We start from the raw sequence: 25210 nt of genomic DNA on the forward strand, positions 1-25210 counted from the left end.
TTTGGTCGCACTCTGACTGCTGTTGTCGATCAAATGAACTGACCAGACTCTCCAAGATGCATCCGGTCACAACTAAACCAGTGTCTGGTCAGTCATTTGACTTTCCATTTACTTCCAATTCAAAATTCTTTGTGAATGAAGTTGACTTCTATCAATCTTAGGGCTATTCCTGAGCTACCTAGTGCTAAGTTTGATAAGTGTGTACCACACCTAATCCATTAGACTTACCTAGATTAAGCTACTAGTCCATACCCCCCTTAATAGTATGGCTAAAGGAAAAATAAAGTCCTATACTATAAGTGTCTCTCCAACACCAAACAACACTTAGAACTAGTCTGTCCTTAACCTTGTCGTCCATCCTTTGAAAAATGAAACGATTTCCATCGATAGGGGCATGACAACCATGATTGCCCAATCAATTTTCATTACCATAACTTAACTCAAATTGCGTCTGCAAAACATATGTTAGTCATAGTAATCTTGTGTCGTCATTAATCACTGGAACCCAACTAGGGGCCTAGATGCTTTCAACATGCTTGGTTCATATAAGCTTTTAACAATAAGAACAAAAGGATTAGGCATGCTTATATGACCCAAGCCAACATGATGTACTCAAAATATATGAATTAAGTATGAGTACATGAAGTAAAGCTCATTTGAATTGGAGTAAAACGCGGAAACAAAACCAATGAGCATAACCAAGTGACATGACATATTAAAACAATGTAGAGAGCACACATGTCACATAAGTCTCACCATCACATGTATAAAATACAATGCATGAAAGTAAACTTGAATGCACGAAGTATCACACACGAAAGACCAAAAGAATCGAGTCTATCTCACACACCCCCCCTAAATCAAACATACTCAGTCCCTAACATACTCGGTCCCTCTCCCTTTGGCGTCAAGCACCAAAACCTAAAGGTCAGATGGCGGGATAGGAGCAGTCGAGTCGGGCGCTGAGGTGTGGTGAGAGACCTAGAACTGAGCTACATCATCCTCTGACCCTGAACTCTAGGGGTTTGACCCTCTATAGCTGGAAGTGAAGGTGAAGTAGTCTAGGTCTGGTCAGTAACTGGCATGACCTGTAACTCTACAGGTGTCACTGTAGTAAGGGGAGCCACATCTGCCATTATCGCTGTCACTGAAGCCTCAAGTGTATGAGTGACTGTCTGAGGTGGCTCAGATGATGCAACAGATGACAGAATCATCTCGGTAGTCCCGATAACTAGAGGAGTTGTGGTAGGGATAGAGACTCAGAACACTAGAGGTGTAGGCTGCCCTGTAAGCTCACTGAAGGTAGCGCCGAGACTCCTGAAGACTAGGGTGTTCGTCACTAACGCTGAAGAAGTTTGAGTCGGAGTGAAGCCCATAACAATAGGAGTAAAGTGCGGACCCTGTGCTATCCTTGGTGAAGCAAACCACTGAGACACCTGCTCTGTAGGTGAGGCAAACTGATGAGCTGGTTGTCTCTAACTTAGAAGCCCACTAGGCTATATAGCTGGAGTCACTGGAATGGTGTTGGTAGGCTAGCCTATCTGAAATGTAGACTGTTGAGGATCAACCCCAATAGCAGTGAATACATGCTGCATAAAGCCAAGTAACTGCTGCTGAATCATAAGCTACTGCTGTTGCATGGCCTGCTGCTGCCGCTGAAACTCATCCTGTCGTGCCTGAACCTGAGCAAGTGCAGCTACGGTCTCCTATGCCTGGCGTGCTTGGTCCTGCCTCATCCGCTTAAGTATAGCTAGGAGTGCTGAGTCTGTCTACGGTGGCTGTGGTGGAGTTGAGCTAGAGCCACTGGCCTCCCTGTCGTGCAGAATCGGCTGATAGTCATAGTCTGAGCTATCACTCGGGTTGCTCTCGACCTTATCTTCCTGCTGTGCATCAAGCTGCTCCTCCTCTATCTCTGCGATGTCGTGGATGATCTCATCCTGCTGAGCTGCTGTCTCTGGTACCTCTAGCGACGATTCGGCTGGTGAGGTGTCCTCACACGACTGTGATGTAGCATCTGGCTCATGTCATACTATGGAAACTCAGTAGTAGCACCTGTCCACTCTGTCATTGTCTCTGGGGACTTGTGTGGAACTATCTTTTGGAGTAAGAAAGTGATCCAATGAGCATAAGGCAGCTGGCGATGACCTCTGAAGCCCTCTGCTAGTGTGTCCTCCATCTCTAAAAGCATCACATCCCAAATATTAAAGACAGTCTGAGACACCACGTATTGTACTAGCCACAGCTAAATTCGAGTCAGGCCCTCGTGGTAGCCCATCCTCAGAAGCAAAGTCCTCCTCATAATAGCATCAAGGAGCCGAGCTGTAGGTGTAAGGTCATGTGGTGTCCTATTCGACCCCTCGCCAAATGGCTCTATGAAGCACGGTCTGACAAGATCTATAGGTGGCACAAGTCCACCGTGAGGGCGTCTCGGAGGCTCTATCTGTCCATAGCATGCCTCGTGAAGATGAATAGGTGACTCTAGAATCCTAAGTATCTCTCTGACCCTCAAGCTCTAGAGCCTATAGTCACGCCCTCGGAAAGCAAAATGAATAAACCTTTGTCTCGGGTCAATCCACAAGGAGGAGTAGAGCTCATGGACCTAAGATGGAACATACCGACTAGTCCGTCTAAGGAGATCTAACAAGCCTGACAGATAAGTGAGGTGAGGACACATCTGCTCGCCTGCAGCTGCAACTAGAGACTCTAAGGAGCAGACCCACTGAGATATGAAGGCAACACCGCTGTTGAGATATGCACTATAGAAGTCCTTCTACAACACAATGTAGAAGTACTATGAGGCACGCTCATCCCGCCTCGGTGGAAACCAATCCTCGGAGGTCGTCGCTTCTTCAAATACCCGCGAGCATGTGTAATTGCTATTACATTTCGTTTGTTAAATATATTTCTCGAATACCCTTACAACTCATAGGACATACTTATTGTAGTCTTCCGAGTCCAAAAAAACTATGGGTTCACTAGGTAGGTCGATCCTCGACTAATTTATCCACATCAGCAGTAGAGAAGGTGCCGTCACCCCCGCCGCCACCACCACCAATAATGGGAGGCTACTGTAGAGAAGGTGCAACATAATTTGCTATGTGGCCACACTACTAGGACGACCCTATCTTATTCACATGGCGCATCCATGTATTTGTTGTTTGGTTTAATTACCTAAGACATGTTAGGTTTAGTCGAAAGAACTATGTACCCTTGTTTGGTACATGTTCTCACATGCCATTTCTTGTGCTTGTTGTTCGCTTCAATTACCTAAGGCATGTTAGGTTTAGTTCAGGACCTCTGTACCTTAGTTCGATACATGTTCTCACATGCCATTTCATGTATTTTATGTGTTGACTTATATAATGCACTATTTCGTTAGGTTTTGTTTGCAGTACGTGATCATATTTCACTACGTCCGTAATATTAAACTAAATATTATGACCACAAATAATGAAAACAACTACATAATGAAAAGTTCAATACTATGACACATTAAACAACACAATAATACTAGAAGTACGTGTCGACAAACTAAATAATGCAGTACATGACCTAAGCATGCCCATACTTAAAGTGCATTACATGACAACATAATAAAAAGTCCAATAGTAAACAACATTATTCATCGCTGCTTTCGCTCGGCGTGCACGCTCAAGCTTCTTCTCCCTCTCCTCCCTGTACGCAGCAACACGCCTCCTTTCCTCCTTTTCCTTGTGCTCCTTTTTTGCAGCCTCCTCTCCGCGTCTCTTCTCCATCATCTCATTGTCCTCTGCCTCCCACTGCAATAGTTCTACATTCATTCCTTGTCTTCAGGCTTGATCTCAGTGTCGATCCACGGCTCAAAATCACAGAGCGGTGGAGGAGTCTGCAAAAAATACAATTGTTACAAAACAAAAAAAATCATGCAAGATGTCATATGATACAAATATCAATTCCTCACCATCTTGTTAATGCGGCGCTGACGAAGTGAAGGCTCAAACGCAAAACTGAAACACATCCAATACCTCTGCCTATACGTGTTCTCTTCATCGGACTTGGCTACCTTGCAAGGATCGCCGTAAAAGTACATGGGCACTGGAACACCACTAGACAGAGACAATGGGTCGAAGGCATTTCCGGCCATCCGGCCATAACTACAATTTAACCATTTTTGTTCTAAGAACCGAAAGCAATTAACATTAAACCCTACACCTAGGGGTTTCCATTTGATCCACAACAATGAACCCATAACATAACAACGTGCGCTGAGGTTACCTTGGTTTGCTAGCTTTTCCATGCCTTGACATCCTACGGTTGTATAATATAAATATTAAAATTACATAAAACCCTAAGTAATGACGATTCTTAAGTTGAAAAATCCGACTAATATATACCGAATCGATGTGAAAAAATTAGGAGGGAGTGATGATACCTTGCTCTCGAAGATCTACGGATCAAATCAAAGTTTCCAAGGTCCAATATGTCGATTTGTGAGGTAGGGCGAAGTGGGAAGAGAAAAAACCCGAGAGAGAGGAGAAAGAAGAGAAAGAAGACTCGAGCAGGAAGATTGGGCGCCGGGTTAAAACACCACCTCGGTGCCATAGATGTTGGCGTCGTTCTCGACGCAAATAACCACGACGCCGCTCGGCGCCCAGATCTACGGTGCCTAGGTGCCTACCAAGTTATTGTCACGTCTGCGCCGAGCCTAAAACCTAGGCCTCAAAATCTATAGCGCCGAGACGTGTAAGCTCGGCATCACCAACGATAACGGCGAGATAGGGTCCAGATTTTAAAAATATTCCTCCACGGCCATACTTGTGATTTTTTTTTAAAAAAAACCCCTAAAAAGCAAAAAAAAAAAAAAAAAAAACGGCCATCCGGGCATGACCGCATGAGCCTGACTCGTCGTCCTTCCCAACTCTCTTTCTCCCCCGGACAGCCCCCCCCCCCCCCCCCCCCCCCCCCCCCCTGCTCTGCTGACGCGCCGGTCCGTCGGTCGCCGCCTATCTGCTCGCTCCATCGGCGGCCGCCGTCCATGGCGATGGCGGATGAAGGCGACAAAGGAGAGGTGCGGATCCATTGATCTCTCGCTTTACTTTGGGTGGATGGGAAGATAAGTTCGCATCCTGTGCAATACGGCTCGGGAGCTGCTAAAGATAGCATTTTTGTCAAGCTGCGCAGCCGCCTGGATTAGACCCAAGAACCCGGCGATCTGCGGCGACCAGGGCGCCCGGCGACATGGCCGGCGGTGGCGGGGAGGAGGAGTCGGAGGGGGGCCCCGGCTACGTGCTCTCGCTCCCGGCGGCGTGGCTCCTCCCCCTGCCCGTTGCCGTCTCGTGCCTGGACGCCACCGTCCGGCGCAAGGGGCGCAGCCGTCTCCGCCTCCGTGCCCAGCCGTCGGGCTGGTGGGCCTTCAAGCTCCCCGTCGTCCCCGCGCCGGAGGAGGCAAAGAGGCCGGTTCCCCCAGCGGCGGCGGTTAATAATCCGCCCGAGGAGGCCCGTCCCCAGCGCCTGCGCCTGCGCCAGGCCCCGCTCCCCGACCCACACCACACCCCCTTGGCGGCGGAGGAGAGGCCGCCGAAGAGGGCTAGGATGTGCCTGCAGTGCGGCGCGGCGGTGACGCCGCAGTGGAGGTCGGGGCCGATGGGGCAGGGCACGCTCTGCAACGCCTGCGGGGTCCGGCTCAAGGCGGCCGGGGCTCTGCGGGGGCAGGTGCAGCGCCGCCCCGCGCCGCCGACCTCGAGGACGCCCGCTCGTCCGCCACCGCCGGACAGCCCGGTCTCGGAGTCGTCGCCCGACAGCCCGATCTGGGAGCCCGGGTCAGTTCCCGATGTTTACCTGGTGAGGAAGAAGCCTCTGAAGCGGGGGAGACCTCCGCCGCGTCCGAGGATGCAACCAGCGCCAGCGCCAGCGGTGTACCTCGTCAAGAAGAAGAAGAAGAAAAAGGCGGCGGCTTCGGCGAGGAAGCCGTGGCGGCCCTCGAAGTCGGCGAAGCAGTGCCTGCACTGCGGGTCGTCGTCGACGCCGCAGTGGCGGGAAGGGCCGCTGGGCCGCAGCACGCTGTGCAACGCGTGCGGCGTGCGGTACAGGCAGGGGCGGCTGCTGCCGGAGTACCGGCCGATAGCGAGCCCCACCTTCGAGCCGTCGGAGCACGCCAACAGGCACAGCCAGGTGCTGCAGCTCCACCGGGAGCGGAAGAGGCAGAGCCAGAGCCACCACCACCAGCAGCACCCTCTGCCCGTGGAGAAGCACCCTCCGCGAGCCATGGACGTGCTCCAGTTTCCCCCCCAGCGGTGGCACGTGAAGGAGGAGTACCCGCCGACGCCGCTCCTCCAGCCTCTGCCGCATCCGGTGGTGGACGGCAGCCTTGTCGGCGGCATTGGGGGCATGATGGTCGACGCGGCGGCAGATGCAGATGCAGGACACGGCGGCGGCGGCGGCAAGGGAAGTGATGTGAACAACGCGCCGAGCTCGCTGGACTCACTGCTGCTGGAGGGCCCGTCGGCTCCGCTGCTTGTCGACGGCGACGAGCCCTTGATCGACTAGCTAGCCAGAGCCTACTAGGGGCAAATCCAGCTGATTTGAGAGAATAGTAATCTTCTTGGACTTTCTCCTTTTCTGAGATCTCTCGGTAACTTTATCGACTTTGGTTGTGTATTTGTTCGTCTTTCGGCACAAATTTTTCGTGTAACTTTATCGGCACAATGGCAGGATTTGTAGCAATGCTCCGGCCAAATCTAGGTGTTGTTGCAACAGAGATGATAATGGCTAATGGCAGTGGCATGATCAACCTGAAACTGTGGTTTCATGACTTCCATCACCAACCGTACTCCTGTCTAGTCTAGTCCATGTAAAGTGAAACTGTGAGAGCCAAATTGGGCAAGATGAACTGCAGGTGTTGTACTTGATGTTCCTCAGCCCCAACTACCTAGGATCCTAGAGATGCTGATGAGATCACCATGGTGGATCTGATGTTTCTCCTGCCTTTCCACACAAAAGCAAGAGAGAAGAAGAATGTTAGTTGTCAGCTGCTGCCTTGCCTAGAATGACCTCAATCTTTGCCATTTCATTGAATTGGGAAACTGCCTCCCTCTTTTGAGCTCCAGCTAGTGTTATCCACCTCCTGCCAATCTGCCATACTTGGCCAGCACAATCCTTGGCCCCTCGCGGCATTGTCACTTTGATCTTGTGTTTTTGGCTATGTTGTTTGTGCTGTTCTGTATTTGGGGCCAACTTGGTAGAGTTTGTCATTACTGCAATCTTTGCAGGATAAAAAAGGCGGTTGTGCTTCATAAGGACGTCTCCAACAGTGCTCTGGTTTGGCATAGTCGAAACTTATGCAGAAGCAAAGCGTCTTGTTGTCTGCACCTGAGAGCTGAGTGTTTGTTGTTTGTTTATTTTTTATTTTATATATTATACAAAAGACTCCCTGTGGCATCTTATACTTGATTGATATTAAGGACAATAATAACCGGTACATAAAAGGCAATGCCAAGAAAGAAAATCACATCAAATTTGACTAACTCTTCTCTATGGAAACAATTATGGCAGCACTGTGTTTTCTGCAATCACCATTGTGCCACCGGATGCAAACGGGGATAAACAGAGAGCCAAGCAAGATCTGAAGGAACTTCAATCCCATGTAAGGCCTTTGAAGGCCGCAATAGGGACGCTCCAAGCAAGATCTGGAGGAACATCAATCCCACCTAGGCTTTTGAAGACCGCAATAGGCATCCGTCCCCAAGAACATATCCATAGAAAGACCGCAATAGGTGTCCGACCTGAAGAACATATCCATAGAACCGCTGAAAGAACATCAACAAGGTCGCGAAACTAATCTAGATCTCTCATGCACCACCATCCCTTGACACATTCACAGACCTCATAAAAAGTTTTCACTAGTGTTGGATGGATCAACAGCGAGGCGGATAGCAAACCGAAAGACCAATATTCCAAAGAGTGTCGCCATCAGCTCCACCTAGATAGGAATGCTATGGACACAGTCCATAACTAATCGTACCTTCATGGAAAAAAAAACATTGAAACAAGATGCATAAGGGACCAACATAATAAAATCCTCCACCACCACCACCACCCTTTGTTGATGAAGGCGAGAAGAGACTCCTAGATCTACAGCCTGTTCGGGAGGCCGTAAACGATCGTGGATTATTTACTGCTGGCTGGTTTGGTGTGAGAGAAAAATACTATTTCTGGCTGGAAATTTACGATCGTTTACGAGCAAGCGAACAAGCTGCTACTCGAGAGATGGATACCTGCTGCCCTCTCTATCGGCAACTCACTGGAGAGGAGGGAGGGGGACTGGAGGGATGACAGCTGGTGGTGATTGTACATCAACTATAATAATAACATATCGGGTTTTTGTATAATACAAAAATACATACTTTTAAAAAATTTCCTTGAATGCTTCCATATAAATTGAGACCAAACTAAGTCTAATACCCCTTCTCCTCTTGTTCCAAAATCCTGACCCAAGTTCTGTTTCCTAAAGAATTTCGAAAGTGTATTGGCAAAACCAAAACTTGAAAGGCTATGTTTAAACAAGTTTCAACCTATGTTTCACATGAAATAAATTAGTATCTATCCCTCTATCGCTAATAATAAAGAGGCAAAATTTCCGGCTATTTTTTTCGTCCACCTCCCTCTAATTACCGGACAATAGAGAGTTTCTTCCGTCCGCATTTATATATATAACTCGTGTTCATATGAGTTAGAATAACTCTTGTCTAGCGTGATACGGAATCCGATTTCAAAATGTATTGGGTTCTACTACTTTTTTGGGATCCAGATACATGAATAACTACTGTCAGCGAGTTAAAATAGGAGTGCGCCTGCGGTGCTATTTGTTTTCCTATTCCTTCTTTCCTGCGAGGCTAATCCGACTTTTTATTTATAACTCGTGCTCTTAGAACAGCTCGCGTCAAACGATAATCAATACGGAGTCCGATTCTAAGACACAATGGACCATGCCCCAGACTCATGAATCGTCCCCATATGTGTTTGAACAGCTCACGTCTAACTATAATATAAAGTTCGATTCTGATCTAGGTTTTTTTTATCCACGGCTTTCGTAGTCTTTTTTTATCTATCTGTTTGTACCTTGTTTTAGTATCTTTTTTCCACGTTTCCGATCTCTCATTTGCTGTCCGCTTCTACTTCAGTTCTCTTCTTTTTCACGTTTCCTTTTTTGTTCGCACTTTTTTCCACATTTCTATTTATTTGCTCCTTCATTTTTCTTGGGTCGTTCGTTTTCGTTTCTTTTTTTTATGTTCTGTTTCTTAGTTTTTTTTTGTTTTTACCCGTCTGTTTTGTATTTGTTTTTGCCAAAAGTTTTTCCGCTATTTGTGTTTCCACCTTTTTCTTCTGTTCGTTGGTGCATTTTACTCCGTTCAGTGTTTTATTAAAATAAAAAAACAAATATAAGCAAAGATGCCCATGCGTTGTAACGGGAGAAAAAATCAATAGTATCTCTATTCCAATGACTTGATTCAACTCAATGATCACCTCATCTTTATCCAAGGGCCACCTTCTGCCGTTGATTACTACAGCTCAAATCCAGAGTCCGTGTTTTCTCCCATCCGCAACTACATGTCACAATAATGTTAATTTGATGTCATAATATTTATTCTCTTTTTCTGTGAATATGGTCAAATCTAAAATAGTTTGACTTAAGATAGTTCTAAAAGTTGATTTCATTTGCAGCGGAGTGAGTGTAAGAAAGAGTCTTCTAAACGATTGTAGTAGTTACATGCACATTATTTTCCACTACATTGCTGTGATTTAGCTATGATAGGAAAACTACCCGTGTGTTGCTAGAAAAAAGATATAGCAAACTTAATCTATTTATCAATTAACTAAACAGTGGGATCATAATTTTTTTCAAATATGTCACTCAACTCTAATATTTTGCAAAAAGTAAATATGGCAACAAAGTTAATATTTGAGAAAGAATTAATTTTTCTGGTACATGAATCTTGTCGTCGTGCTGTGCAAGAATTATGAAAAGCACTGTCGCACAACTTACTTGAAGGCCTTTTAGTTTGGACGGGCTCAAGCAAAGTTATTACAGTTAGAATGTCATTTAAATTATTGTAGCCAGAAATAGTTCTTCGAGACCTTATCATCAAACTATGTGAATGTGAACTAATTAAGTATGATATGTAATTAGGAAAAGAAATATATGCTCAGTGAGGGCGTTTTTCGGACATTAACATGCAACACCTCCCAGATAGTGTAACACCCGTGTTGTTGCATCATATTAAAATTCACTAAAAATTTGAACTTTTAAAACTTTACAATAAATTAAAACCCTGACTAGTTATTTTCCCGCAAAACCATTTTGAAAATATATATTTCCAAAACCCTGCATCAAAACCCACCATATGCATTTTGTGTGTCGCGTAGGATTTAGTCGAAGCGCTAGGAATGACTTATAGGAATAAAAGACCGCCTCGTATTTTAAATTCCATTGCCTGCACCGTGTTGCTTGAGTGTATGCTTGAATGCTTGCTTGATTGCTTGTGTGTATGATTGCTTTCTGGAATTTATTTGCGGCACCAAAACAACTTCCCTTAATAATTAATTGCACTTTAATTATAATATGGAGGTAGATAATGCATCGTAGATATAAGTGATATTTTATTCACTAGAAATTATAATAGCCATCGCATTGATAGATTAAAGACATTTTTCCCTCCTCAATTCTCCTTTAGTTAAACTCATAAGGAATCTAGAAGCATAGTATTAATACTTTAATTTTCATCTAGTATATTAAAATAGAATAGATGTAATACTTAGCCATACTAGAGCATATGTAGTACATCATGCATACAAGTATAGTAGTATTCTTTACTTATCTGGGAATTAGCAAAATAGGAAACAGAACTGTGTACTCCCTCCCCCAGGCCCAGTCCGCAGCCCAGCGACCCACCTTCTCTTCTTTCCCCTCCCCCTTTTTTCTCTTCCGGCCTGCCTCGCCTCCTCCAGCGTGGGCTGGCAGCAGCCCAGCTCGCCTCCTTTCCCTTCTCCTCTACCCTCTCCCTTCGCTTTTCCCCGCAATGGGCCAGCCCGACCAGGCACCCGGTCCAGCGCGGGCACGGCCCAGCACACAACCGCAGCCCACCCCCTTCTCTCCTTTCTTCCACCGACGAGCAGGTCCCACCTGTCATATCCTTCTTCTCCACGAGGTCAACTACCTCGCTGTTTCCATGTCGTCGAGGCCGGCGACCCGCTGTGCCACACCACCATGCCCAGCTGTCACCCTGCCCCCCTATCCTCGCTGACCCGCTGTGCGCATGTCGCCGCAGCCCCGACACCGCCAAGCCTCGCGTTGACGCGCGGGGGCTTCGCGTGAACGCCGTGAGAGCGCGTGGGCGCCGCATGCAGACGCCGCTGCCGCGGCCAAGCACGTGGAGCACGCCGCGAACCGCCTCTCTGCTGACCTCCCGTGACGATGTCGCCGCTGCCGGTGCGGGAACGGACCGCCGTTGACGCCAGCTCACGGGTAGCTCCGTCCTGCAGGCAAAATCGCCATGGCTAAGTTGTGTGGCACCGCCTTGCCGTGGTTGCTCGCCGGATATAAATAGCCTGCCATGGCCTACTGAGGAAACTCGCCCCGTCGAGCTCTTCGCGTCGAGATCGTTGCTGTCACCGCGCTCCCGCCGTCGTGATGTCCTTCCTCTCCGGTCAGCCACTCCCCATCTCCCTCTCTTCCTTGCTCTCCTACCCTCTTTCCTCTATCTCCTTCCACCGTGGGTCACCACCCGGCAGCACTGTTGGCCGCGACGGGACCTTGCCCGCCGCCGCTGATCATGGCACCGGCGCCCATGGCCTCGTGCTCTCCATCTTTCCCCTCTCGCCCTCTTCTCTTCTCTTCCCTTTCCCCACTGCCTTGTCCCCTTCCCGCTCTGCTCCTCTTCTCCGCGCTGGGACCCACTTTGCCTGCGGCCACCGGCGCTCTATGCCTGGCTCGCCCTTTCTCTTTTCCCCTCCGCCTCACTCTCTTCCTCTACTCCCCTCCCTTCCTCTTGCTCTGTTTCTCTCTGCCCCGAAAGGATGAGGACGGGCCGAGACCGCCCCAGGCCACATTGCTCGGCCCTATGGTCGCGAACCACGTCGCCACACGGGACCCACGCGTCAGTCGCTGAGTCATGGTAAATTGCTAAGGGCACACAAGGAATCATACACAGAGTGTTAAAAAGGTAAGTTATTAATTGCATAAAAATTTCCAAAAAATTTCTAAATAAACTAGAGTCACCCTAGATCATACCTAGATAGTCCACCACTAATGTTCACTAGCTAAAATGGTAGAGATAATATGCATGATACTTTCCATTCGCGTTTAATTAATAAACTTAGGTAATTTATATCATCGTCATCTTACTCCGAAATTCCATAATTCCTTCACCATAAATCTTATATGATAAAACCCTACATAAATCATACCCTTAACCCTAATTATTGGTGCCCATTTAAATTCTAGTTTGATTGCTTTCCCTTTTTATAATTAGAGTAAATAGCGATTATAGATATAGCCCTTCGCCGTAGTGGTAGTAAACCCCATATATTCGTGTATGTGTATGTACCATGACACATACCCGAATATATCCGTACCCAATCACCTAAAATAGGTAGACAACCATACATACGTGGATAGGCCGGATACCTAGGTATACGCCCCATGTATGGCTAACTCTAACCCCACCTAAACATGGGCATACACACATGCATATGCGTATATGCCACTAACCCTAGCCGTAGCCTAGCCCACCGACCTAACCCTAGTGACACGCACATGCCTATGCGTATGCGTGGCTAACCCCGGTGGACCTGTAGGGACCAACCAGGTCATTTATGATGACTTGGTCAGGTTTCCTCCTTTAGGTTCACATCATAGTGAACCCTAATAATATGGCCTAGTTTTTCATCAAACCAGCCGCCCACCTCAACCTAACCCATAAAACCCTATCTTCTGGATAGAGTACCTCTATCCAAGCCTTACTTTAGATTGACATAATAGTGATGACCCTAATTAACCAACCCATCACCCAATAGGACCAACCCATCTAGGATCGACTAATTTCCTATGCTTGTTTTACATGCCTGGCTTGTTATTTTCCTTGTTTGTGTCCTCTTGTTTGTCGACGCTAGACCGCATAGGATAGAAGACGTGAGAGAACCCGATGGAGTCTAGAAGATAGGAACAAGAGACACATGAATTAGACGAGGATATAATCATCAGCGAATGGAGGCAAGTCCTAACACCCACCTACCCCTTCCCTCCAGTTTACCCACCATCCCTTAACCACCTTCCTTCCACCACCACCATATATTGCTAGCCTCCGCCATAACCCTCCACTATCCATCTCCACTAAATAATACCGAACCTATACTACTTGATCATGATAATATGATAAGGTAATGATTACCTTGATATAATATGAATATTATGAACTTGATAATAATAACTATGGAACTTAAAACTGGTAAAATTTGACTATACCCCAACATGGGGCGAGTGGGGGTAATTTATGTGGGATAAATTACCTTGGCAGGAATGCCTGGAGAGGGTTCCTGTGGGAGATACTCGCCTCGATCACTTAAGAACCGGTTCGTAGTCCCTCTCACCTATTGAGATATTACGTACAACCACATGTCAATATGGGTAGACTTGATCTCACACCCCGTTAGATAGAAGTATAGTTTCTACTAGGAGGCTAGTGTAGGAAGCAGAATATCAGGAGCCGATACGGGGGATGGATTTCTTCCGTATCCGGTTGGCGTGGATGCTATGTGATCTTTCACGTTAAGCTTTAGGTTTTTAGGCCACGTTCGAGCCACTGTTTTCTTGGCCGTGTTCGAGCCATGTTTTCTTTTGTGATGATTTGGTATCATCATGTTTGGGGGGATTTGGTATCCTCCTAGTTTTGTGTTCCAACACCTGAGAAGTCATAGTAGAGTTGTATGGAAATCTAAGGATGCGTCCTTTCGGCTATGAGGTGTCGTTAGGCCTGTCGTGCCACAGGCTCTGGTGTCGACTAAGCCTATCATGCGGGGAAATTTGTACACCTCTGTAGAGTTTTCTTAAATCTATTCGAATAGCCATGTCCTTGGAATGGACAAATGCTAGGATGGGATACTATGATTAGACTTCATAATCTTATAAGACGTATTTTACTGATTTGGTAAATTAAGATGAACCTCGGAAACTGGTGAGAATGGTAATACTCTACCAGGGTCCAACCTATAATTATAACTACTTCACCCTACCACTTTTACCTCAACCACTATAACCACCTCCACCACATATAGCCTTCCCCTTCCACCACTTCTCCACCCAAAGTTTAGGGCTTGCTGAATACTTTATGTACTCAACCCCCTCCATTCTATGTTTTTAGGAGTTAAGTTACAAGAGGATATACCAAATGGAACATCTGGAGGTACACAAGGATAGGATACTAGGAGTATACTTAAAGACGGAGCCGTACGGGAGAGTTACGTTAGGGCTGCGACGATTGCGATATAGGAATACGCTAGAGGAATAAGTCTAGGGTTACGTTCGCACTCCAAGCTACCTATAGGAAATGGAGCCACATTGACATAGAACCACTGTCTTAGAACTCTGATATACGATATAGGGCCAGTGGCCCAAGCTATGTAATCTGAACCATGTAGTATGTTTTCCCCATTAGCAATAAAAGTATGGTTTTTGATGTCAATCTTGTTAAGTTGTGCGTATCAGCTACTGATCCAGGGACTGATACATGATGCACAATGGACCCTAGAAGTAGGGGCCCGATAGGGTGGTATCAGAGCCATACTTGGACTGTCAGCCAAACCCTTATAATGGACGTTAGATAGGAATAACCGTTAGATAGGAATGCTTTTGCTAAAAACTATTTTAAAAAATCCTTGCTTATAACCCTTGACTCTTACCTTACCTTGACCTTCTATTTCAAAAACAACTTTTCTCTCTTCTCACCCCCTCAAAATTATGAATAGTAACAACAGGGTAGATTAGGTCTTATTGAAAGAAAATAGGGTAGTATAGAAGATAGGCCGTAGAATACCTCTCCACAATAGATATCAAGCTCCATGGTACTTGAGAGTACGCCTTTACGATAGATTGTACGTGAAAGTAGAACGTAGGCCGATTATGCTTGTTATTACTTGATTGATGTCTTGATTGCTTTAGTTACACCTACCCCTATAGGTCTCACTCTTCTCCCCTTATGCTTTCTCTCTAGGATTAGATCCCCCTTTTCTCCCCTTGTGCTCTTCCCTCTCATCCCTTCTACGTAGAGTAGCCCAAACCACCTGAGATATTTTGAAAACCTACTGAAGACAAGACAAGAAGGAAATGACACATGCTTGAACTTGAGACACTACACCTGCAAAAGCCGTAGACGCCACGCATGTAGTCGTTGAACCCGCAACACCGGTGCTGTCCCCTCCATTGCCCCATGCATTACCGTGCCCCTCCTCCGCACGATCGATGCCGTCGCGTGCGCTGTCCCCTCCATCGCCACCCGAGGCCGCTGTCCCCCATGACACCACCCTTATGCTATCACCTTGCTGTCGAAAGCTGCTGCTACTGTTCCCCCATGACGTCGATTCCCTCGGCATCCAATGCTGCTCAATGCCACCGATGATGGTGCCCTAGCCGCACACCCACACCTCTAAACCCCGCCGTCGATCGCCTATAAAATGACCCCTCAGCTACCCCTTCTGAAGCAAAACACCTCGCCCTCAACACTGATCACTCGCCTAAACCCCTACTCAAGTGCCAACCTGCTGCAAAAATTTGAGAAGAAGCCGAAGAAAGTGCTACCAACTGAAGAATTGCCGAAGAAATATCATGAAGAAGAAGAAGAAGTATGTCGTTAGAAGCCATAAATTGAAGCCCTCGAGATGTGCTTCGAAGAAGATGAACTTGCCAACTTCATCCTCGCCATCCTGATCCCTATGTTGATAGGATCAATAATCTTATACATTGTTGTAATGCGCCCGTTACCATATGAAAGGCCCTGAGTTGATTGCTAAAATCAGAAGAAAGGAATAAAAATCCTAGAGATTTTTATTGGTGCCAAATGCATCTTGTTGAAAATTTTGGGCTTAAACCTCTGAAAATGAAAAGAAGAAAAAAAGAAAAATGGCATAGTCAAGATCACCATCACAAACAGGCCCCAGTCGTCTTATTTTTTGGAGTTTGTAGTAAGCCGCAAACCGACGAAGACCACCGCACAGTCATCAAAACTACAGCACCACCACAATATCCCACTGTATTGTGGAACCCACCCCACACCTTTCCTTCCTTCGCACACCTCAAGCCCTAGTCAAACCCGGTCAAAGCATCTCAAAGAAGCCTCACCCTGCCACTTTATAAGATAAGGAACCCTCTGCCTTTCAGCACCATCTCACGCCCACTAAAGATTCCCACTATCAGCTTTTCCCCTCCCTTAAGCAAAAGCAGCTATACCCTCCTCTTTCCACTTGCAAACCACCACCGCCGACTCTTTGAACACCCACAAAAATGAACGAAGGAGTTTGGACTAGTAGCTATTGCCTCCACACCAAAGGTTTTCTGTAACACCCCAGTGTTATGCCAGCATTTAGGCACTGCAAATCATGCATATCATGCATCATCAAGCATCCTAATCATATATGCCTAATCATATAAATAACAACTGAAACACTGCTTCGAAATATACGAAACATGTTCGTGAAACATAAATGTTGCATACCCTTGTTTAGAGTGGTTTTGCCCTGATTATGCTTGCTAGGTTAGTAGAACTTGTTTGGTTATGATTGTGAATCATCTAGAATTGTTTAGCACAATTTTTAGAGCAAGATTTGTATTTAAATTATTGCCAAATTTTGCTTTTAAAAATAATTCTCCAAAATTAGGGTTTTGAGTTAAAATTGACTTTAATTTTAGAATTCAAAATCTATCAAGAATTTGGCTTTGGTCATAAAAGCAAAGTTGTAGAGAATTACATTCTAATCAATTTTCATTTTTGGTACATTTTCAAAAGATGTCATTTTCTTGCTCAAAATGATATTGAAAGCTGGTATTTAAAATTTCTTGAAAATATAAATTGAAAAAAGGCCTTTCTCATTTCGCGGGTCCCGCCGACTCGTTTCTGGCCCACGGCCGAAGCCATCCCAGCAAGCCTCCCGCTGCGCCGCGCGCCTCGCCTTGGCCCAGCCCAGCCCAGCGCCGCGCCTGGCCTGCCTTCGCGCTCGCCCGCTCGTTGACGCACCGCGCCGCGTCCCAACCAGCGGCAGAGGCACTGCCCGCCGCGTGGCGGCCATGCGCCGTCGACATCGCCGCGCGTCGCTGCCGGCCTACGTCTGCTCCCACATGCCAGCCTACATCTGCTGAAGCTGCTGCACTCGCCTTCACTCTCCCGCGCTGCCTCTCTTCTCCGCCCACGCCGAGCTCGCTCTCTCCCCGTCGCCGTAGCCACCACGCCATTCCCGCAGCCGCCGAGCGAATTCGCCGCCCCTCCTCCACCTCGGCCAGCAATCAAGCGCTAGCAGCTCCGCCTCGCTCTCTGGCACTTGGTGCTCATGATTGTGCCATCTGATTGAGCCCAGGTATCACGTTCCCCCCCCCCCCTGCTCTGCTGACGCGCCGGTCCGTCGGTCGCCGCCTATCTGCTCGCTCCATCGGCGGCCGCCGTCCATGGCGATGGCGGATGAAGGCGACAAAGGAGAGGTGCGGATCCATTGATCTCTCGCTTTACTTTGGGTGGATGGGAAGATAAGTTCGCATCCTGTGCAATACGGCTCGGGAGCTGCTAAAGATAGCATTTTTGTCAAGCTGCGCAGCCGCCTGGATTAGACCCAAGAACCCGGCGATCTGCGGCGACCAGGGCGCCCGGCGACATGGCCGGCGGTGGCGGGGAGGAGGAGTCGGAGGGGGGCCCCGGCTACGTGCTCTCGCTCCCGGCGGCGTGGCTCCTCCCCCTGCCCGTTGCCGTCTCGTGCCTGGACGCCACCGTCCGGCGCAAGGGGCGCAGCCGTCTCCGCCTCCGTGCCCAGCCGTCGGGCTGGTGGGCCTTCAAGCTCCCCGTCGTCCCCGCGCCGGAGGAGGCAAAGAGGCCGGTTCCCCCAGCGGCGGCGGTTAATAATCCGCCCGAGGAGGCCCGTCCCCAGCGCCTGCGCCTGCGCCAGGCCCCGCTCCCCGACCCACACCACACCCCCTTGGCGGCGGAGGAGAGGCCGCCGAAGAGGGCTAGGATGTGCCTGCAGTGCGGCGCGGCGGTGACGCCGCAGTGGAGGTCGGGGCCGATGGGGCAGGGCACGCTCTGCAACGCCTGCGGGGTCCGGCTCAAGGCGGCCGGGGCTCTGCGGGGGCAGGTGCAGCGCCGCCCCGCGCCGCCGACCTCGAGGACGCCCGCTCGTCCGCCACCGCCGGACAGCCCGGTCTCGGAGTCGTCGCCCGACAGCCCGATCTGGGAGCCCGGGTCAGTTCCCGATGTTTACCTGGTGAGGAAGAAGCCTCTGAAGCGGGGGAGACCTCCGCCGCGTCCGAGGATGCAACCAGCGCCAGCGCCAGCGGTGTACCTCGTCAAGAAGAAGAAGAAGAAAAAGGCGGCGGCTTCGGCGAGGAAGCCGTGGCGGCCCTCGAAGTCGGCGAAGCAGTGCCTGCACTGCGGGTCGTCGTCGACGCCGCAGTGGCGGGAAGGGCCGCTGGGCCGCAGCACGCTGTGCAACGCGTGCGGCGTGCGGTACAGGCAGGGGCGGCTGCTGCCGGAGTACCGGCCGATAGCGAGCCCCACCTTCGAGCCGTCGGAGCACGCCAACAGGCACAGCCAGGTGCTGCAGCTCCACCGGGAGCGGAAGAGGCAGAGCCAGAGCCACCACCACCAGCAGCACCCTCTGCCCGTGGAGAAGCACCCTCCGCGAGCCATGGACGTGCTCCAGTTTCCCCCCCAGCGGTGGCACGTGAAGGAGGAGTACCCGCCGACGCCGCTCCTCCAGCCTCTGCCGCATCCGGTGGTGGACGGCAGCCTTGTCGGCGGCATTGGGGGCATGATGGTCGACGCGGCGGCAGATGCAGATGCAGGACACGGCGGCGGCGGCGGCAAGGGAAGTGATGTGAACAACGCGCCGAGCTCGCTGGACTCACTGCTGCTGGAGGGCCCGTCGGCTCCGCTGCTTGTCGACGGCGACGAGCCCTTGATCGACTAGCTAGCCAGAGCCTACTAGGGGCAAATCCAGCTGATTTGAGAGAATAGTAATCTTCTTGGACTTTCTCCTTTTCTGAGATCTCTCGGTAACTTTATCGACTTTGGTTGTGTATTTGTTCGTCTTTCGGCACAAATTTTTCGTGTAACTTTATCGGCACAATGGCAGGATTTGTAGCAATGCTCCGGCCAAATCTAGGTGTTGTTGCAACAGAGATGATAATGGCTAATGGCAGTGGCATGATCAACCTGAAACTGTGGTTTCATGACTTCCATCACCAACCGTACTCCTGTCTAGTCTAGTCCATGTAAAGTGAAACTGTGAGAGCCAAATTGGGCAAGATGAACTGCAGGTGTTGTACTTGATGTTCCTCAGCCCCAACTACCTAGGATCCTAGAGATGCTGATGAGATCACCATGGTGGATCTGATGTTTCTCCTGCCTTTCCACACAAAAGCAAGAGAGAAGAAGAATGTTAGTTGTCAGCTGCTGCCTTGCCTAGAATGACCTCAATCTTTGCCATTTCATTGAATTGGGAAACTGCCTCCCTCTTTTGAGCTCCAGCTAGTGTTATCCACCTCCTGCCAATCTGCCATACTTGGCCAGCACAATCCTTGGCCCCTCGCGGCATTGTCACTTTGATCTTGTGTTTTTGGCTATGTTGTTTGTGCTGTTCTGTATTTGGGGCCAACTTGGTAGAGTTTGTCATTACTGCAATCTTTGCAGGATAAAAAAGGCGGTTGTGCTTCATAAGGACGTCTCCAACAGTGCTCTGGTTTGGCATAGTCGAAACTTATGCAGAAGCAAAGCGTCTTGTTGTCTGCACCTGAGAGCTGAGTGTTTGTTGTTTGTTTATTTTTTATTTTATATATTATACAAAAGACTCCCTGTGGCATCTTATACTTGATTGATATTAAGGACAATAATAACCGGTACATAAAAGGCAATGCCAAGAAAGAAAATCACATCAAATTTGACTAACTCTTCTCTATGGAAACAATTATGGCAGCACTGTGTTTTCTGCAATCACCATTGTGCCACCGGATGCAAACGGGGATAAACAGAGAGCCAAGCAAGATCTGAAGGAACTTCAATCCCATGTAAGGCCTTTGAAGGCCGCAATAGGGACGCTCCAAGCAAGATCTGGAGGAACATCAATCCCACCTAGGCTTTTGAAGACCGCAATAGGCATCCGTCCCCAAGAACATATCCATAGAAAGACCGCAATAGGTGTCCGACCTGAAGAACATATCCATAGAACCGCTGAAAGAACATCAACAAGGTCGCGAAACTAATCTAGATCTCTCATGCACCACCATCCCTTGACACATTCACAGACCTCATAAAAAGTTTTCACTAGTGTTGGATGGATCAACAGCGAGGCGGATAGCAAACCGAAAGACCAATATTCCAAAGAGTGTCGCCATCAGCTCCACCTAGATAGGAATGCTATGGACACAGTCCATAACTAATCGTACCTTCATGGAAAAAAAAACATTGAAACAAGATGCATAAGGGACCAACATAATAAAATCCTCCACCACCACCACCACCCTTTGTTGATGAAGGCGAGAAGAGACTCCTAGATCTACAGCCTGTTCGGGAGGCCGTAAACGATCGTGGATTATTTACTGCTGGCTGGTTTGGTGTGAGAGAAAAATACTATTTCTGGCTGGAAATTTACGATCGTTTACGAGCAAGCGAACAAGCTGCTACTCGAGAGATGGATACCTGCTGCCCTCTCTATCGGCAACTCACTGGAGAGGAGGGAGGGGGACTGGAGGGATGACAGCTGGTGGTGATTGTACATCAACTATAATAATAACATATCGGGTTTTTGTATAATACAAAAATACATACTTTTAAAAAATTTCCTTGAATGCTTCCATATAAATTGAGACCAAACTAAGTCTAATACCCCTTCTCCTCTTGTTCCAAAATCCTGACCCAAGTTCTGTTTCCTAAAGAATTTCGAAAGTGTATTGGCAAAACCAAAACTTGAAAGGCTATGTTTAAACAAGTTTCAACCTATGTTTCACATGAAATAAATTAGTATCTATCCCTCTATCGCTAATAATAAAGAGGCAAAATTTCCGGCTATTTTTTTCGTCCACCTCCCTCTAATTACCGGACAATAGAGAGTTTCTTCCGTCCGCATTTATATATATAACTCGTGTTCATATGAGTTAGAATAACTCTTGTCTAGCGTGATACGGAATCCGATTTCAAAATGTATTGGGTTCTACTACTTTTTTGGGATCCAGATACATGAATAACTACTGTCAGCGAGTTAAAATAGGAGTGCGCCTGCGGTGCTATTTGTTTTCCTATTCCTTCTTTCCTGCGAGGCTAATCCGACTTTTTATTTATAACTCGTGCTCTTAGAACAGCTCGCGTCAAACGATAATCAATACGGAGTCCGATTCTAAGACACAATGGACCATGCCCCAGACTCATGAATCGTCCCCATATGTGTTTGAACAGCTCACGTCTAACTATAATATAAAGTTCGATTCTGATCTAGGTTTTTTTTATCCACGGCTTTCGTAGTCTTTTTTTATCTATCTGTTTGTACCTTGTTTTAGTATCTTTTTTCCACGTTTCCGATCTCTCATTTGCTGTCCGCTTCTACTTCAGTTCTCTTCTTTTTCACGTTTCCTTTTTTGTTCGCACTTTTTTCCACATTTCTATTTATTTGCTCCTTCATTTTTCTTGGGTCGTTCGTTTTCGTTTCTTTTTTTTATGTTCTGTTTCTTAGTTTTTTTTTGTTTTTACCCGTCTGTTTTGTATTTGTTTTTGCCAAAAGTTTTTCCGCTATTTGTGTTTCCACCTTTTTCTTCTGTTCGTTGGTGCATTTTACTCCGTTCAGTGTTTTATTAAAATAAAAAAACAAATATAAGCAAAGATGCCCATGCGTTGTAACGGGAGAAAAAATCAATAGTATCTCTATTCCAATGACTTGATTCAACTCAATGATCACCTCATCTTTATCCAAGGGCCACCTTCTGCCGTTGATTACTACAGCTCAAATCCAGAGTCCGTGTTTTCTCCCATCCGCAACTACATGTCACAATAATGTTAATTTGATGTCATAATATTTATTCTCTTTTTCTGTGAATATGGTCAAATCTAAAATAGTTTGACTTAAGATAGTTCTAAAAGTTGATTTCATTTGCAGCGGAGTGAGTGTAAGAAAGAGTCTTCTAAACGATTGTAGTAGTTACATGCACATTATTTTCCACTACATTGCTGTGATTTAGCTATGATAGGAAAACTACCCGTGTGTTGCTAGAAAAAAGATATAGCAAACTTAATCTATTTATCAATTAACTAAACAGTGGGATCATAATTTTTTTCAAATATGTCACTCAACTCTAATATTTTGCAAAAAGTAAATATGGCAACAAAGTTAATATTTGAGAAAGAATTAATTTTTCTGGTACATGAATCTTGTCGTCGTGCTGTGCAAGAATTATGAAAAGCACTGTCGCACAACTTACTTGAAGGCCTTTTAGTTTGGACGGGCTCAAGCAAAGTTATTACAGTTAGAATGTCATTTAAATTATTGTAGCCAGAAATAGTTCTTCGAGACCTTATCATCAAACTATGTGAATGTGAACTAATTAAGTATGATATGTAATTAGGAAAAGAAATATATGCTCAGTGAGGGCGTTTTTCGGACATTAACATGCAACACCTCCCAGATAGTGTAACACCCGTGTTGTTGCATCATATTAAAATTCACTAAAAATTTGAACTTTTAAAACTTTACAATAAATTAAAACCCTGACTAGTTATTTTCCCGCAAAACCATTTTGAAAATATATATTTCCAAAACCCTGCATCAAAACCCACCATATGCATTTTGTGTGTCGCGTAGGATTTAGTCGAAGCGCTAGGAATGACTTATAGGAATAAAAGACCGCCTCGTATTTTAAATTCCATTGCCTGCACCGTGTTGCTTGAGTGTATGCTTGAATGCTTGCTTGATTGCTTGTGTGTATGATTGCTTTCTGGAATTTATTTGCGGCACCAAAACAACTTCCCTTAATAATTAATTGCACTTTAATTATAATATGGAGGTAGATAATGCATCGTAGATATAAGTGATATTTTATTCACTAGAAATTATAATAGCCATCGCATTGATAGATTAAAGACATTTTTCCCTCCTCAATTCTCCTTTAGTTAAACTCATAAGGAATCTAGAAGCATAGTATTAATACTTTAATTTTCATCTAGTATATTAAAATAGAATAGATGTAATACTTAGCCATACTAGAGCATATGTAGTACATCATGCATACAAGTATAGTAGTATTCTTTACTTATCTGGGAATTAGCAAAATAGGAAACAGAACTGTGTACTCCCTCCCCCAGGCCCAGTCCGCAGCCCAGCGACCCACCTTCTCTTCTTTCCCCTCCCCCTTTTTTCTCTTCCGGCCTGCCTCGCCTCCTCCAGCGTGGGCTGGCAGCAGCCCAGCTCGCCTCCTTTCCCTTCTCCTCTACCCTCTCCCTTCGCTTTTCCCCGCAATGGGCCAGCCCGACCAGGCACCCGGTCCAGCGCGGGCACGGCCCAGCACACAACCGCAGCCCACCCCCTTCTCTCCTTTCTTCCACCGACGAGCAGGTCCCACCTGTCATATCCTTCTTCTCCACGAGGTCAACTACCTCGCTGTTTCCATGTCGTCGAGGCCGGCGACCCGCTGTGCCACACCACCATGCCCAGCTGTCACCCTGCCCCCCTATCCTCGCTGACCCGCTGTGCGCATGTCGCCGCAGCCCCGACACCGCCAAGCCTCGCGTTGACGCGCGGGGGCTTCGCGTGAACGCCGTGAGAGCGCGTGGGCGCCGCATGCAGACGCCGCTGCCGCGGCCAAGCACGTGGAGCACGCCGCGAACCGCCTCTCTGCTGACCTCCCGTGACGATGTCGCCGCTGCCGGTGCGGGAACGGACCGCCGTTGACGCCAGCTCACGGGTAGCTCCGTCCTGCAGGCAAAATCGCCATGGCTAAGTTGTGTGGCACCGCCTTGCCGTGGTTGCTCGCCGGATATAAATAGCCTGCCATGGCCTACTGAGGAAACTCGCCCCGTCGAGCTCTTCGCGTCGAGATCGTTGCTGTCACCGCGCTCCCGCCGTCGTGATGTCCTTCCTCTCCGGTCAGCCACTCCCCATCTCCCTCTCTTCCTTGCTCTCCTACCCTCTTTCCTCTATCTCCTTCCACCGTGGGTCACCACCCGGCAGCACTGTTGGCCGCGACGGGACCTTGCCCGCCGCCGCTGATCATGGCACCGGCGCCCATGGCCTCGTGCTCTCCATCTTTCCCCTCTCGCCCTCTTCTCTTCTCTTCCCTTTCCCCACTGCCTTGTCCCCTTCCCGCTCTGCTCCTCTTCTCCGCGCTGGGACCCACTTTGCCTGCGGCCACCGGCGCTCTATGCCTGGCTCGCCCTTTCTCTTTTCCCCTCCGCCTCACTCTCTTCCTCTACTCCCCTCCCTTCCTCTTGCTCTGTTTCTCTCTGCCCCGAAAGGATGAGGACGGGCCGAGACCGCCCCAGGCCACATTGCTCGGCCCTATGGTCGCGAACCACGTCGCCACACGGGACCCACGCGTCAGTCGCTGAGTCATGGTAAATTGCTAAGGGCACACAAGGAATCATACACAGAGTGTTAAAAAGGTAAGTTATTAATTGCATAAAAATTTCCAAAAAATTTCTAAATAAACTAGAGTCACCCTAGATCATACCTAGATAGTCCACCACTAATGTTCACTAGCTAAAATGGTAGAGATAATATGCATGATACTTTCCATTCGCGTTTAATTAATAAACTTAGGTAATTTATATCATCGTCATCTTACTCCGAAATTCCATAATTCCTTCACCATAAATCTTATATGATAAAACCCTACATAAATCATACCCTTAACCCTAATTATTGGTGCCCATTTAAATTCTAGTTTGATTGCTTTCCCTTTTTATAATTAGAGTAAATAGCGATTATAGATATAGCCCTTCGCCGT

The 25210-nt window shown here is 47.6% G+C and overlaps 2 protein-coding genes and 2 long non-coding RNA genes across 4 annotated transcripts; 2 read left to right on the top strand and 2 right to left on the bottom strand.

Moving 5' to 3' along the window:
* Positions 1–4941: 4941 nt before the first annotated feature.
* LOC136508165 (GATA-type transcription factor sreA-like) lies at positions 4942–6715 on the top strand. Its single transcript, XM_066502793.1, has 2 exons — positions 4942–5047; positions 5161–6715. Exons 1-2 carry the CDS (start codon positions 5015–5017, stop codon positions 6523–6525), a joined length of 1398 nt encoding a protein of 465 aa, XP_066358890.1. The 5' UTR covers positions 4942–5014; the 3' UTR covers positions 6526–6715.
* A 4010-nt stretch (positions 6716–10725) lies between these two features.
* On the bottom strand, positions 10726–12028 carry LOC136509516 (uncharacterized). Its single transcript, XR_010772368.1, has 2 exons — positions 11598–12028; positions 10726–11511 (listed from the first exon to the last, which is right to left on the bottom strand). It is a non-coding gene; the product is annotated as an uncharacterized lncRNA (long non-coding RNA).
* A 5583-nt stretch (positions 12029–17611) lies between these two features.
* On the top strand, positions 17612–19384 carry LOC136508177 (GATA-type transcription factor sreA-like). Its single transcript, XM_066502806.1, has 2 exons — positions 17612–17716; positions 17830–19384. The coding sequence occupies exons 1-2, from the start codon at positions 17684–17686 to the stop codon at positions 19192–19194; spliced, it is 1398 nt and encodes a 465-aa protein (XP_066358903.1). The 5' UTR covers positions 17612–17683; the 3' UTR covers positions 19195–19384.
* A 4010-nt stretch (positions 19385–23394) lies between these two features.
* On the bottom strand, positions 23395–24697 carry LOC136509517 (uncharacterized). The gene is made up of 2 exons (XR_010772369.1): positions 24267–24697; positions 23395–24180 (listed from the first exon to the last, which is right to left on the bottom strand). It is a non-coding gene; the product is annotated as an uncharacterized lncRNA (long non-coding RNA).
* Between the last annotated feature and the right edge of the window lie 513 nt (positions 24698–25210).

Source organism: Miscanthus floridulus, chromosome 15 (genome assembly GCF_019320115.1).
Source record: "Miscanthus floridulus cultivar M001 chromosome 15, ASM1932011v1, whole genome shotgun sequence".
Classification (NCBI taxonomy): domain Eukaryota; kingdom Viridiplantae; phylum Streptophyta; class Magnoliopsida; order Poales; family Poaceae; genus Miscanthus; species Miscanthus floridulus.

Bases quoted from the DNA above. Each gene is read 5' to 3' on its own strand.
- LOC136508177 (XM_066502806.1), top strand. From the start codon at position 17,684: ATGGCGATGGCGGATGAAGGCGACAAAGGAGAG. The intron at 17,717-17,829 runs GTGCGGATCCAT...CAAGCTGCGCAG, and splicing joins ATGAAGGCGACAAAGGAGAG to CCGCCTGGATTAGACCCAAG.
- LOC136508165 (XM_066502793.1), top strand. From the start codon at position 5,015: ATGGCGATGGCGGATGAAGGCGACAAAGGAGAG. The intron at 5,048-5,160 runs GTGCGGATCCAT...CAAGCTGCGCAG, and splicing joins ATGAAGGCGACAAAGGAGAG to CCGCCTGGATTAGACCCAAG.